Source organism: Nymphaea colorata, chromosome 10, assembly GCF_008831285.2.
Source record: "Nymphaea colorata isolate Beijing-Zhang1983 chromosome 10, ASM883128v2, whole genome shotgun sequence".
NCBI classification, from domain to species: Eukaryota; Viridiplantae; Streptophyta; class Magnoliopsida; order Nymphaeales; family Nymphaeaceae; genus Nymphaea; species Nymphaea colorata.
The window spans coordinates 7752811-7766917 of record NC_045147.1 but is presented as its reverse complement, the minus strand read 5'-3'; the positions used below and the strand labels follow the sequence as shown (position 1 = coordinate 7766917).

General features: G+C 37.4%; 1 protein-coding gene across 5 annotated transcripts in view; it reads left to right on the top strand.

The window, feature by feature from the left end:
• Positions 1-363: 363 nt before the first annotated feature.
• Positions 364-14107, top strand: part of LOC116262828 (polyadenylate-binding protein-interacting protein 3-like) — a 28511-nt gene continuing 14767 nt past the window's right edge. For 3 of the 5 annotated variants that reach the window (XM_031642344.2, XM_031642343.2, XM_031642339.2), the window contains exons 1-11: positions 364-524; positions 1065-1433; positions 5884-6037; positions 6317-6478; positions 6663-6799; positions 7055-7245; positions 8495-8672; positions 8770-9021; positions 10582-10703; positions 10812-10884; positions 12428-12461. In XM_031642344.2, the coding sequence (XP_031498204.1) occupies positions 5902-6037; positions 6317-6478; positions 6663-6799; positions 7055-7245; positions 8495-8672; positions 8770-9021; positions 10582-10703; positions 10812-10884; positions 12428-12461 (1285 nt within the window). In that variant the 5' untranslated portion in view covers positions 364-524; positions 1065-1433; positions 5884-5901. The remainder of the gene's footprint in view (positions 525-1064; positions 1434-5883; positions 6038-6316; positions 6479-6662; positions 6800-7054; positions 7246-8494; positions 8673-8769; positions 9022-10581; positions 10704-10811; positions 10885-12427; positions 12462-14107) is intronic. The other 2 variants (XM_031642341.2, XM_031642342.2) reach the window with 2 other exon arrangements.

The following is a 14107-nucleotide window of genomic DNA, read 5'->3' as shown; positions in this document are numbered from 1 at the left end:
TGGTAAAACAAAAAAGCTGGGGAGGGGTTGGGCGTTGAAAGCAAGAAGCACCTTTTACTTTGCCCAAAAGAGTTAGAAACTTCAAATGCCTAAATTTGAATTAAATCGTGAACTGGATATGGTTGGTTGGGTCCGTTCAGCTGAGCCTTACCCTTTTCAGAATTGGACCTAAGATCCACATGAGTCAGTCTGCTGGAAGTCCGATCCGTTGACCGTCCCTAGCCAATGACTCGCTCCATCCCACTCAGTTGACGCCAGCGCCCGTTTCGAACTCGAGGCGCTTCATCGAATCGGTTATTCGACTCGGGAAATCCTGTACCGCTCGACGCTAAAACAGCTCAGCCGAGTCATGATCAAGACCTTCCTGCCGGGGCCTTTACGCCCGAGAGAGAGAGAGAGAGAGAGAGGAAGAGAGAGAGAGGGAAGCCCTAGTACCCAGGGAGAGTCCGGAGTCCTCCATCTCGCCGTCCCTCTGCGACCACTCTCACCGGAGCAGCTTTCCCTCCGGCGCGGGCTGTCCCAAGGTATTCCTCTCCTTTTCGCCTCCTGGTTTTGTATTCCTCTCTGGAAATTTGTTGGGGTTGGTTGGAAAGAGAGATCGGTCCCTTCCAGGGTGGAACCTTTCCCACAATGGAAATCAAAATTTCTCTCACCGGCGATCTTTTCATATTGGCGCCAGGCGGTCCTCTTTTCCTTGTTCCAAAACGACTTCTCCGTCTACGCGGTCGTGAAAACCTCTCGCACGTCGTTGTTATCGTCCTCGACGTGGATATGTGGTGCATACCGGATTGAATGATCAATTTACACCCTTATTTGCCTGCAGAAAATTGGAGAGTGTTCTTTACCTCCGTATCTTTCCTTCTCCTGCTTCCTTTTGCGTTTGTCGTTTAAAAGAGCCTTGTGTCACATGGTTGCATAAGTTTACTTCTTGGCTCGTAAATAATGATAACTTCTGCAACTGCTTAGGTTTCTCAATAACAGTTGGTATGGGGTTCTGGTGTACATATACTGTCAATCTATTGGACATATCACGATAAGATATTAACATCCATGGCTACGCTCAGGTGGACCATTCCATTAGTGGTCGTTTGAAATCGCTGGAACGCGGCGGAACAGCACAGCCTGTTCCATTTTCCATGCAGTCAATGCGAACGTTGGTATAAAAACTCAACCCATTCCTCGCAGTGAGAAGGAACGCATTCGAAGCGCCCTGTCTCTCTGGTTTGCTGTCTGTCCGTCTCCCTCTGACCCCCGCAGCTGCGACTCCCCCTCTCTCCCACGCACACCTCATATCACTTGGTTCAGGTTTGTGGTGACGACTTTCGGCGAGCAGCAGCCACCTCAGTGACAACCGACGGACAGGTGGCCGTTTTCTGCCGACGAGAGGATACGCTGCCCGACGTTCCCCTCCACCATCAGGGATCAAGTTCCAGGTAGGTCTTGTTTTCTCTTTTCCGTCTCCACCGATACACCTCATCTTTGATTTTTCAGCCAAGGCCCATAGGATTGCGGTTGGATTTCCCAGTCGACTGCAGAATCTGATTTGCCAGCGTCTAATCTACTGACCCAAACCATCAAGGAGAGAAGAACTATCCAATTTAGGCATTTCCCCTAATTTTGAACGAATTCGCCCTTTCGCCCGAATATGGCGATCCCAGCCGTTTTCCAGTAATGCCATCGATCTCCTTTTAATTCATCCCACCTCCTAGCTGCGCTCAAAAACCCAAACCTATCTGAGCATCGCAGCCTACACCGATCATCGTTTTCCCAACTACCCAAGCCCAAATCTAAGCCATACCCCAACTGTTTGTTGTATTGATTCACCTAGTCCACTCCCACACCCCCTCCGCCTCCCTTTTCTGCGCCACTTACTGCTGTAGACTCATCTGAGACCCTCTTCAAAAGCCTTCAATTCATTCGTCAGGGGTACTACACGACCTCTTACGCGAACTTATCCAGAATCCGACTGTCTGTGCCTAAATCACAGAGAGACACCTGAAGGGAACTAAGTTGGAAAATGAAGGGTGTGTTTTGCTGGGGCTAGGCATGGTGCTTTATTTGTGAGGCTTCCATTTTCCACAACTCTTTGCTTTGAAGTCCTGTTTGGAACTTCTTAAGAATGGTTGCATAACCGTATCCTGGTCTGTGTCCATATGAGGGTCAGTAATTAAGTGAAACAGCCTGGGAAAAAGTTATTAAGGTAGGAAGATATGTAGTTTATTCTTTGGTGGTTAACAGATGAGTCCTTGCAGTGTTAGGCACATCCTAGGAGAGGCTTGCATGATGAGCATGAAAGATATGCCTAATTTTGTATTCTATAGATTTTTGTCGTGAGAGTTGAATTGTATTGGTATTGTTTGATACATAAGCTGAATGCTTTTTGAGTTTTGAGAGTTTGAAATAAAATGGTAAACAGGTAGGTAGCAGGAAAACTGAAGATGGTAATTGGGTAGCAAGACCGTGAGTCAACTTAGGGTTAGCCTAGGATTGTGGACAAACACCAAATCAATCTGGAAATGATGGTGTGAATCATGTGATCTATCTTCATAATTCATATCTCAATGGATGAATATTAGGTGAGATTTTTAAGTTGCTCTCTGTCTTGTGTACTTGGTTTGCTTAGCATTCCAGTGTATGGTAGATGACATCCACACACAAGGGAGCACTTGTAAGGAATGGGTATCCACTGGTTTTCTCCCAAAATGTAGGATAGGATACAACCTGGGCATGTCATTTGTAAGTATATGATTTGCATAGTCTATACCCTTGAAATGAATTTGTCATCTTGAACTCTCTAAACTCTCTATATCAAAAGCCGTTTCAAGCTTTTTATGCAAAATTTTTATCTTTTCTATCTAGAAAACCACTTTAGGACTTTGTCTAGATATTGAAGGGTATTAAAGTGGATGGACCAATTTGCAATATGCAGTGGACTTGCAGTCCTGTTCTTTTCCTTTATGTTGCACATGACGAGATAATTTTGTTTCCTCAACAGGAAAAGGATTTTTGTAGCATCTTACTGAAAAAAGGTTGAAAACCGTAGAAAATGAAACTACTAAATTTTGTGAAAGTAATTTCAAAGCATGGATTCATTTGTCTACGTGTATTAGTAGGGAGACATGACCAGAATGGCTTGTCCCCTTGACATGGTGGAATTGCCTAGTGTGAGAAAACTACTTTTGATCCTTTCCACACTGTCCTTGGCTTCGATGTTAAACTGCTTATTTTATTCTTTTGTCTTTTCTTACTTTAATACAATTTTGTGTGTTGTATGATAGTAGCCACAAATATTGCGATATTTTTGAACATATCGTGATATTAATGAAAAAATCATTAAAAATAATAAAACACAAAAAAGATGCATTTTTTTGGGAGAAATGTGAAAAATGAATGTCTCGCATATTTATCACGTTTTGACATTTTTTTTTTCACGTCTTCTTAACATGGGTAAGTTACTTTAAAATAGAACATCTATCTTTCGTTAGAAAAAAAAATAACGGACTTGAGTGTCTTCCAACTCTTCATCCTCTGCCTGCGGCAACAGGAGAGGGAAGGGGAGGGAGAGAGAAAAAGAGTGGGTTTTCAGGATTTGTATAAAAGGTCGACCCTTACACCTATAATTTTTTTGGAAGTCCTTATAAAGTTTCTTTAACTTAATTATATTTTGCTTACATTACAGAAACAGACTCCAACTTCTAAAAAATTGAAAATCGTACAGAAACAACTTATAACAGCTTATATTTCTTTTAAGTTTTAACTTTCTTAAAGAAGCAAAGTGGGTTAAAAAGATGTCATTGTTTAACGTTAGATTAAATCATTTACTGTCATTTTTATCATTACTACGACATTATTTTTATTATTTAATCTAGTTATTTTTATGTCTTCTTATTAGTTTCTCATTTATTATAAAGTCTTATGCAATTTTTAATGTTTTTCGAATTTAAAAAAAATTGCTGAGATTTTCCAGTGGAAAGCAACATTGCCAAAAATACCTGGTAAAATCTCACCGTTAAGAATCGAGAACAATGTTTGTGGCTATGCATGGTATATTATCTGTCGTAACTGGAAGGAGAATCATACTAGTTTCAGGCAGCATAGCTGTACCGTATTAGGTGTACCTTCTAATACAGGGTGTAACTTATGTTATACCTTGAAAACATAAAGAAGCATCCAAGTTTTTTTTTTTTGTTTTTAAATTTAAAGTTCCAAAAATTTCTTAAGATGAAATTTTTTGTTTGACCTGAAAGTCATTTTCACACATCTAAAGTAGAAAAGATAAAATTTATGGCTGATTTCATGCAATAAAAACAGATTTTTTTCTTATAAAATCCTATGTTTTCTGTTAAAATTAAAAAAATGAAAAGATCTAATTTTGTGATTTAAGTTGCTTAAAGACCCCAAGGAATAGGCTGTAGATAATAAAAAGTTTTTAATACACATTTAAGTATTATGAGTAAATCAGTACTTCGTAATTGAAGTGTTCATAATTGAAGTGATCAATTTGATTATTTCAAGTGAACGCGTGCATGTTGTAGGTAACATATATTTGTTATTTTCTTTAATGTTTATAGAATTCATCTTTTCTCTTAGAGAGTCATTTTTCCCTGTGATTATTTCATGTTTTACTGGTTTTTATTTTTTGTGGAATTTTTAATATTACACTTATATTTCCAAATTTGTCACATTATGTTATCATGCTGAACATGTCTGACCCAGTTGATAGGGGTTATATTGCACAGCTACATCATTGCTTTAATAATCTGCAATTTTTAGAGTGTCATTGAAGCTCCTAGAGCAAGCTTGAACCTACTGTAGAAGGCAGCCTGACTGGCAAAGCTTGGTCTTGAACAATATATGCATACTCCTGCTTATGCAAGCTGCTTATAAGAGGGTGGATAAGAGGTAAACAATGTTGTAAAAAGCGTATCGTAAGCCGTATCAGTCTGACTTTAAGATACGCCGTATCGTAAAATATCGTAACGTATCATAATCGTATCGTTTTTTCTAATAAATCAGAAAAAAAATCAAAAAAATCAAAAAAATCAGTAAAAATCAAGAATAATATGTTCTTCATAAAAAACACATAGATTCATAAGTCATAAGGTCCATAAGTCTCAATACATATAAAATGAAAACACCCTCGACTCTTATTCATAATCTTCATCATATTCATTTTCATCATCATCTCCATCTTCTTCTTCATTTTCATCTTCACGATTTAAAAAACCCTCTTTCCTTCCAACGGGAATCAGCCACCCATGCACAAATCCATGGTTTAATCGATGATTTTATTTTGAAAATTGATGATTTCCCTCCACGACAACACAATTTCTAGGTTAAAAATGAAGAAGGGTCGGGTTTTTATAAAAAAAAAAAAACTCGAGAAAGGGGGGTTCCAGCCTCCCTTTTTTGAAATCAACCCGTATCGTACGATATGAGGCGTATCGTACAATACGGGGGCCTGTATCGTACGATATGGGGCATGTATTTTACGTATCATAAGATACAAGCACGATACACCCCCTGTATCGTAAATAGGGGTGTATCGTATCGTATTTTGTAAAAGAGATGATACGTATCATACGATACGGCCCCGTATCGTACAACACTGGGTAAAACCTTAAAGCTATCAAATGGAAACTTCTAAGTGAAAACAGGTGGACCATATGTGCTAGTTTTTTTCATGTATCATCAACAAGGGAAAAGTGGGTCTGGCACTAACCCTGTTTCTAACTATATGGCATTACTATTTGAAGTTTAAAATTTGTTACTGTTTTTCCATGTTGCTTTTCAGAGTGTGCTGATGTGTTTGTTCATCTTGTTTTGTTATTCTCATTGTAGCATTAAACATGTTAATTCTAAGATGTCTTTGGAATGTCTCAGTAAGCTTCTGTCCTGAGAATGAGCCAGCAAGGGCCACTGCACCCAAGGTCGTCTAATGGATTTGGGCGCAAGAAGCTGGATAGGGAGATGGGAAACAGTCTGGATAATAAGCTACAAGCAGCCAAATTTCGTACGAACAGTTTTGGTGTTACAGGTTCTAGTAATTTCCTCAGCTCACTTTCTACCTCTTAACATGGTTTTGCCTCTAGGCAAAAACTGATCATAGTGATCAGATTAACTTAGTCAAATGGATAGGTCAGGCTGAGAAGAACTTCTGGCAACACTTGGGGATTTTGATGTTGCCTGATGCTTCTCTATACCTGCCAGTCTTATGAAAAATCAGTCATGAAGTGTTTGATGACTGATGAGTTTGACGTGTAAGTTGGCAAGTTTGCAGTAAGTCTTTGTATTTTTCTAACGGGTTGTGTGACAGATGTTGCGAATGAAAACAAAGTTGGAGGATATGAAAGCCCTTCACGAGATCGGATATTGTTCCTAACAACAAGCCTTATTGGCCAGACAGTTGAAGTCCAGGTTAAAAATGGATCCATATTCACTGGAGTTTTTCATGCAACAAGTGCTGAAAAAGAGATCGGTAAGTTTGACATGCTGTGGTCTCAATATGCTTTGTAGATCTTCAGTTGTTCAAATGAAATGCTTTCCTCCTAAATTGAATGGCTATTCAGCTATTCTTTTCCATGACCTTTGCTTCTATTTCTTTTCATATTAAGTTTTTTCTTGTTTTTCTTGGATTTAATCAACTTGCTGCTTTTTTACAGGCATTGTTCTGAAAATGGCTCGGCTAACTAAGGATGCTTTCTTAAAAGGCCAGAAACCTTTGTCTGATTTTGCCAATAAGCCCTCCTCAAAGACGATGATTATCCCATCCAAGGAACTTGTGCAAGTTATAGCTAAGGTTTCTCTTTATGTTTTCTCTCTACCTAATCCGATATATATAGAAGTTTCTGATCAGAGGGATTCTATTCATGGCACTTTACTCTATTATATTTCTGCCTACTGACTTTAATGAAAGGTGTCTGTGTTTGGTTATCCAGTTCTAATTTGAAGCATTGGCAATGTTGTTTTGCTAATTAGAGGAAAGCTGCAGGACCATTTGAATTTTTTTTTAATCCAGATTGATTGATGAGTAATGCTGTTCCGTTAATTGCAGGATGTCCCCTTGACAGCCAATGGTGTTGTGAATGGTCATGCACATGAAAAACAGCAAGACATTATGATTGACTCTTTGATATCTCAATCTCATCATGTTGAGGTTGAGAGAAAGCTTGAGCCCTGGGTTCCTGATGAAAGCATTCCCCAATATCCAGAACTGGAAAACATCTTCCAGAATACCTGGAATAGGTGAGCATAGACTTTACTGCGTATTTCTAAGTGATAATTTTTCTTGCTTGTTCTTTTCAACACAATGTCATCTTTCACTTATCTTTTCTTTTTATCGTGTAGTTTTCTTCATTGTCACTGATACTGGCAATCTGACAATATCATAATATTGCCGCCAAAATGGAGTGGCAAACTTTTATCATGAAAACATCCTGATATTTTCAAAATATTGCAAAAAAAGGGATAAGACTGTCAAGATAATATTCAATAGATTGGTCTTTTTTCAGGAAAAAAGCTTTTCATCCATATTTTAAGAAACTTTTGTTTATTTTGAAAGTCTAAAACCTATTCTGAATTTTTATCGATATTTCGGTAAGAAAAATGGCAGAATACTCATAATTTCATAATTCTTTTGTATCACTCAAATTTTGAAAATTTCCCTAGACAAACAACTTTACCAATAACTACCTGAGAGGACGCCTAGCTCATAAATATCATGGTGATTTTTGTGGCAATGCTTTTCATGATCTCATTAGTGATGAGGCTTATGAGTTATTTGTATGAACAATGACTTCCAAGTTCCAACTGAGCCCCCCCTTTTTATTTATTTTTATTGGGGGTGGAGTGGGGTAGACAATAAGCAACATAGGCTTGAGTGGTTGTTAGGCTAGACAAAGAAAATTGTTCACTGAAAAGGAATCAAAGTCCATGTTCTCAATGTCAAATGCACAGAAGAGCAACTTTGCTTAACTGATTCACTATATATTTATCTATACCTAAATCCATGGGTTCCTATTCAAAACTCCAGAAGGATCAGTAAATGCTGAGCTTGATCTGTAATCTAGATGGCTTCCGTGTACTTAAGACTTTGTAAACTGTTAGTTTTCAGTTTTCACCTATCAATGATGGGTTGTTACTCCTTAGTAGTTGATTGCCATCTGTCTATCCTATAGATTGGTTTTGGATAGACTAAACAGCAAAGAATGTTCCTTGCTTCACAAATTGACTGGTAGGACCTGTTAATGTTAATTCCTAGATATATACTATCTAGCTGGTAAGTGTTTCTTGTTTCAACTTTCATGTTGCTGCTGTGCTTTCTTGAGAATAAATTTCCACAAGTTCTAGTGTTATTCAGTACATCTTCCACTATGATTTTTAGGATAACTTGTCCTTATGTCACTTCTGAAAAAGTACTATAATTTTTTGTCTCGTATGGTTTGTGTTATTGTGGGACAAGTCTGTAATAAAAGATTGCTTGTATGTGACAAAGAAACTGGGATCAGTTTGAAGCAAATGAAGCATTATTTGGAGTGAAAAGCACATTTGATGAGGAGATATATACTACAAAACTTGACAAGGGTCCTCAAATGAAAGAGCTGGAAAAGGAAGCACTGAGAATAGCTAGAGAAATTGAGGGGGAGCAAACTCAAGACATCCATTTAGCTGAGGTTTCACTTTTGCCAAATCAAGCGCTTTTGTTTTGGTTTGATTGGTCTGAATATTGTTTTCCTGGATTAATAGTTGCGTTTACTGGTTTTAAAATAGGAAAGGGGTGTTAACTTTCCTGAAGGTTTTGAGCTTGATGAAGAGAGCAGGTTCTCATCAGTATATAGAGTAGTAGATGATGGGGTGTATGAAGAAAATGATGGGGCATTGTTGGATGCCTGTAATGATGAAACTTTTGGTCCATCATCCAAGTCTAATAATGAATCTTTTGTTTGTGAGAGGGGAAATTCCACTCCATGCTTTACGAAATCCGATGATGTAACTCAAGCTTCATCAGGCCCAAGCTCTCAGGTAAGCTTTCAAAACATTTTATATTTATGATTTGTGAATATCATCTGCTTTGATGTGGTTTGGTAGAAGTCTGCTGTTCTTGTAGATATGATCTTTGCAGCTAATAAAAGGTCCATTTAGAACTTATTTTCCAGCTTTATTTGAAAAGAATCTCATTTGCAACAAATACCTACAGATACAAAGAAAGATCTCATTCCTGCAATTGGTGAAGCAGAAGTCTTATAACTGCCCACGTCTGAATAAGCAGATCCTTTTGCTTTAAGGAGACATATACACCTACTTCAAATTATACAGGCCTGACCTACATTCGTTAATGATCTTACTCCTATACTTTGCAGACTATCTGTTTTCTCCTACTTTCCTTATTTCTTTCCAAATCTCTGCATATATTTTCTTATTGCATCTTGTTGCCTTGGGGAAGCGTACACACTACACACCTCTAATTAGGGAGACATTGCCTCCAGTCACTAATCATCTTACTCCCATATTCTTCAGAGTATCATCTTTCTCCTGCTTCTGGTATTTCTTGCCAAACATTTTAATATATTTCTGTTGTTGCACAGGAGTGATTAAGAAGCTGAATGGAAAATGATTAACTAGCATTAGTTGTTGTCTCAGAATCTGTTTGATGGGGAAGGTGACGTTTGTCCCTTATTACCACTGTTGACCATGTAAAGCTTCTATGCACCCTAGGATGCGTAAAATAAACTCTAGAAGTTTGGGAATTGATTGTAGTTGTTGTCGTTTAACATATAGTTATAAATTTATAATTGTTTTAACATATAGCAATTCTAAGCAAGAAAAGGGAAAACATCAAAGCAAAATACAAAAGTAAAAGTAGCTGAAAATGTCATGGTATTTTCGTAACCATTGTTTAATCCAAAAAGTCGATCACTCAAAATTGTATTCATCATCTTTGAAATATACTGGTAATATCAGTGATGGACTATGTGTGGAATAGGCCCATTAGCACCTAGTAAAGTGGAACTTTTTATGTTAAATATTGTCCTTGCAGTGTAGGAAATGACCCTGAACCCCTTTGATTTCAGAAGAAAGTGCATATGTAGAAAATTTCGAGAAAGCATTTGTGGATGCGTCCTGAAATTATTACAACAGTTGACTGGTGATCCTCATTTTTTGGTTCTTCCTGTGCCTACTGGTTCTGGTTGGGATAGGTCCAGCTGTCCAGGTCCAACACGAAATATTAATGATCCTAAAGGAACATTTGGTTTCAGAATTGTTCTAACATGGATAATAATCATAGGTACCTTTGGGTGGGTTTTTCCCATTTCCCAATGAACCGAACCAAAAAATACATAAGTTGTCGCGGAAAAATGTTTCATTACAGATGCTCATTTGGTGTTATTATGATTAATAAACTGTTCCTAATGAATCTGAGACAGTTGCAGAGTTTGAGTTTCTTCTATGGCATCAATCAGTTCTTTTGTTTTATGCCCTGCATACATGTATCCTTTTGTATTTTTCTTTTGAATTTCTTGGTTAGGAATTTGGTGATCTGAAAATTTAGTGTCTGACCTGTTTCTCTCTCAACATTAACAGCCTGAGTCATCCGTCCCCTTCCCATCTGACAAGGGCATTCATTTATCTTGCTCGATTAGTCATAGTGGTGAACCACTTCCTAAATCTGTGTTCAGTGCTGCAGCAACAGAGGGTGCAATCAGGTTTATTTCTTGTGATTTATTTCTAAAATCTGCAGCCCTTCTGTGTTTGTCCCCATGCTTTGATAAATGCAAACACTTGACATGCTTATTCTCTTTCATGTTGATTAGGGTTGCTGAGAATCAGACCAATGGCCAGCCTTTCGAGAAAAGTTTGTTTAAAGAGTTCACAGGAAGAAACTTTGTACGGCACATTCTTTCTTGGAAGATACCCATGTAGTTGTTAGATTTTGATGAATGAGATGGTTTTTCACCACTAAAGATTTGTGGGGAGCTAAAAGTCTACCCCATTATTCTTTTTAAGTAGGGTTGTTTATGAAATTATGTGGGTCAATAATACCCTTTATTACATAAACATACTAGAAGCAAGCCCTGTTAAAATGGAATAAACTGCACATGATTCTGGATTAGATTTGAATCCAAATCCAACACATCTTACTAGCCTCTCTTAAGTTGTACAGGATCTTGTACCATGCAGAATTTGTTCTTCCTTAAATACGCAAAATGCAGCTTTGTTGACCCCTTATGAATAAATCAGCTACTTTATTTTCAGAGCCAACATAGAGGCTCAATTTCCTTGTTTTCCACCCTTTGTTTAATATTAAACTGTCTTAATATGTTAAGGTTTTGAAGGAGCTGTTTTTTACTTCTGATTTTGACAACTTAAGTGCTGGTTTGTGAGCTCAAGATGTTTTAACCCAAAGTGAATAAAATGTGTATCAACTTGGGCTTTTTCTGCAAAGAATAAAGGAGTTAAGAACTAGGAAAGAACAAAGAAAATTAAGGCTTTTGTAAAACTCACATTTGAATATTGAAGAAGCTGGGATTTTGATAAAACACAACAGTCAAATTGAAAGGAAGAAGCTGACAGCAAATTGAGATTAGTTTGCTGCAGATCTCATGAGGGGGAAACAGAAGGTTAACAGAAGAAGAAGAAGACGAAGAAGAAGAAGAAGAAGAAGAAGAAGAAAGAAAGAAAGAAGTGGCAAAGAGGAATGAAATAAGGAAGAAGAAACAAGTGATTTTGGACTTGGGGATCTCGTCAAAGATCTCCTTGGATATACTTTGTGGAAGAAGCCACAACCTATGTTTTGATACCATCTTATATTTTTATGAACTGGATCTGATTTTCGGCCATAAAATATTCCTTCAAGAAAAATAGAAGAGATGTAGGGGAGCCAAAAGTCACAATGCCAACAACTCAAGCGGTGTGACATACTTCTATTCTTTTAAGTAGCGGTACATGTGAAACTGCATGGGTCGATAATGTCCTTTGTTACATATGCATATAAACATGCTCATATCACAATGAAACAAGCTGTATGTGGATCTGGAACATATCTGGTTCCAAATCTAGCAAGTCTTATCAGTTATTTGATTGTTATGGCGGTAATGATTTTGAATCTAATCAGAGTAAGGTGGCATTGGGTTACTTGCTTTGTGTTACAACTCTGGACCTAACTTCTTGGACCAAGGCTGTTCGTGTCCTATGATTTATGTCTAGATAAACTGCATACATAAAACATCCATGTTTTTCTAAATAGTCATAACCCATACATGTTTCTCTAACTAGTTCAAATGCGAACTAAATTTAGTAAATAAACATTATTTGATTGCACCTGCTCTTTTTCTTTCCTTTTTATGCTTCCTAGTTTTTAAGGTAATTCTGTGTAATGACTGTAATCATTTTGATTACCTTCACTTACATCTGATGTTGCTTCTTACAGGCTTATGAGGTTAGTCAGCCTTTAAAGCTGGAAGGTGAGTAGAAATCCTTTTGTCTTGGGTCCTTTGGGGCATGAATTCCTACATTGTGTGTAATAGGATCATGGCATATGAGTGCGCACAGCCATGCACATATACACAAAATTGTAGCATTGTAGTAGGAATGAAGTGGTTCAAACTGAGCAACCTAGTTACTTCTATAGATCTGCATTTCTGCATTGGTTCTTCTCTTTTTGTCCAATGTTTTACTTGCTCCTAATATCAAAAGGAATATTATTTCTGTTTCTAAAGTTGTTGATGATGTAAATTCTTCTCTCGAATTTACTCTATCTTCTCTATATGTTAAGAATCCCTGATGAAAGATTCTGCTAAGGGGGAGCAATGAGGAAATATGTACATCTATAAGAAGAATCTTACCTATACATGGGTGTGCCACTTTGAGTGCAACACTGGTATCAACATGATGCAGATATACCTGTGGGTACTGCAACCCTCAAGGAGGGAATGAGTAAAGACATACCTGGCTGGAGCAAAAGATACACGATGGGGTTATGCTGAGTTCGGGTTTCTATATGATATTTTTTTTTTGTTTTTAAACCTCCTTTTCGTTATTATTTTTAGAAAGAGATCCATTTTGCAAAGGTTTCTTTTGACTTTTTACCTTATACTTTTATGGTTATCGTTTATTAAAATAAGAGCTATGTCACATAGGTACGGGTGCCGGTATGGGTACTGGTTCGGACTATTTTAAGAAAACTTGGGTGTGGGGGTACGACTATATAACATAAAATAAGAATTCAAGCGTAATAACACATTCATGATTCAAAATTTATATTTTCTAAAAAAGAAACTATTGAACAAAATATGAAAATGCAGCTCTATATGTGTTTCTTGAGTGTAAATGGTGTAAAGAACAAAACTGAAATCCTAAATTTTGGATAGGAAAGGACTCGGTCAACTTTGATCGAGTCCTAAATCGGACAGATATGGTCCTAGGTACGTTGACCGTATCTGGTACTGTTTGACCAGTACCTAAGAACTACCTGGGACAGTGCCAGTACCAGTGTCGTACTTGACCGGTATGTGTTTGCTGCCTTTAAAGCAGTACCCATGTGACAAAGAATAAGAGGCTTAGCTTATAGTTTATAAATAGCAATTTTTTACTTTTAACCTTTTCCCATGTATATATGTATTATATATCGGAAAATTGAATTGTGATTTTGGCTATCTAAAGTCACCTAGCTCACTAATGAGCGCTATCTGATCCATCTTGATGGACGGTTGAGAGAAAAAAACAAGAAAAAAAAGGTGATGGACATTTTTATCATCTAGTATTAGTTCACACCTTTGTCTTCTTGTTTTTCCTTCAACGAACGGGTCAGACGGCCCTCGTGAGTGAGCTAGGTGACTGATGCACTGATTAGAGTTCTTCGCTCTAATCTTGCGGGGCAAACAACAAGAAGAAAAGAATGAAAGGGAAAGCATTGAGAAGAAGAGGGGGATTCAATAACAGAAGGAAATTAGAGTTTTTTCTGATAATCCATTCTCCCTAAACAAAAGAAAAGAGGCCTGATTGTTAGATCCGAATTGGATCTTAAGTCTAATAAATAAAATGATCCAAACTCAAATACAACATCAATGTCTAAATAAACCAAATCTAAAGCCTAACTGGATCAGAATCT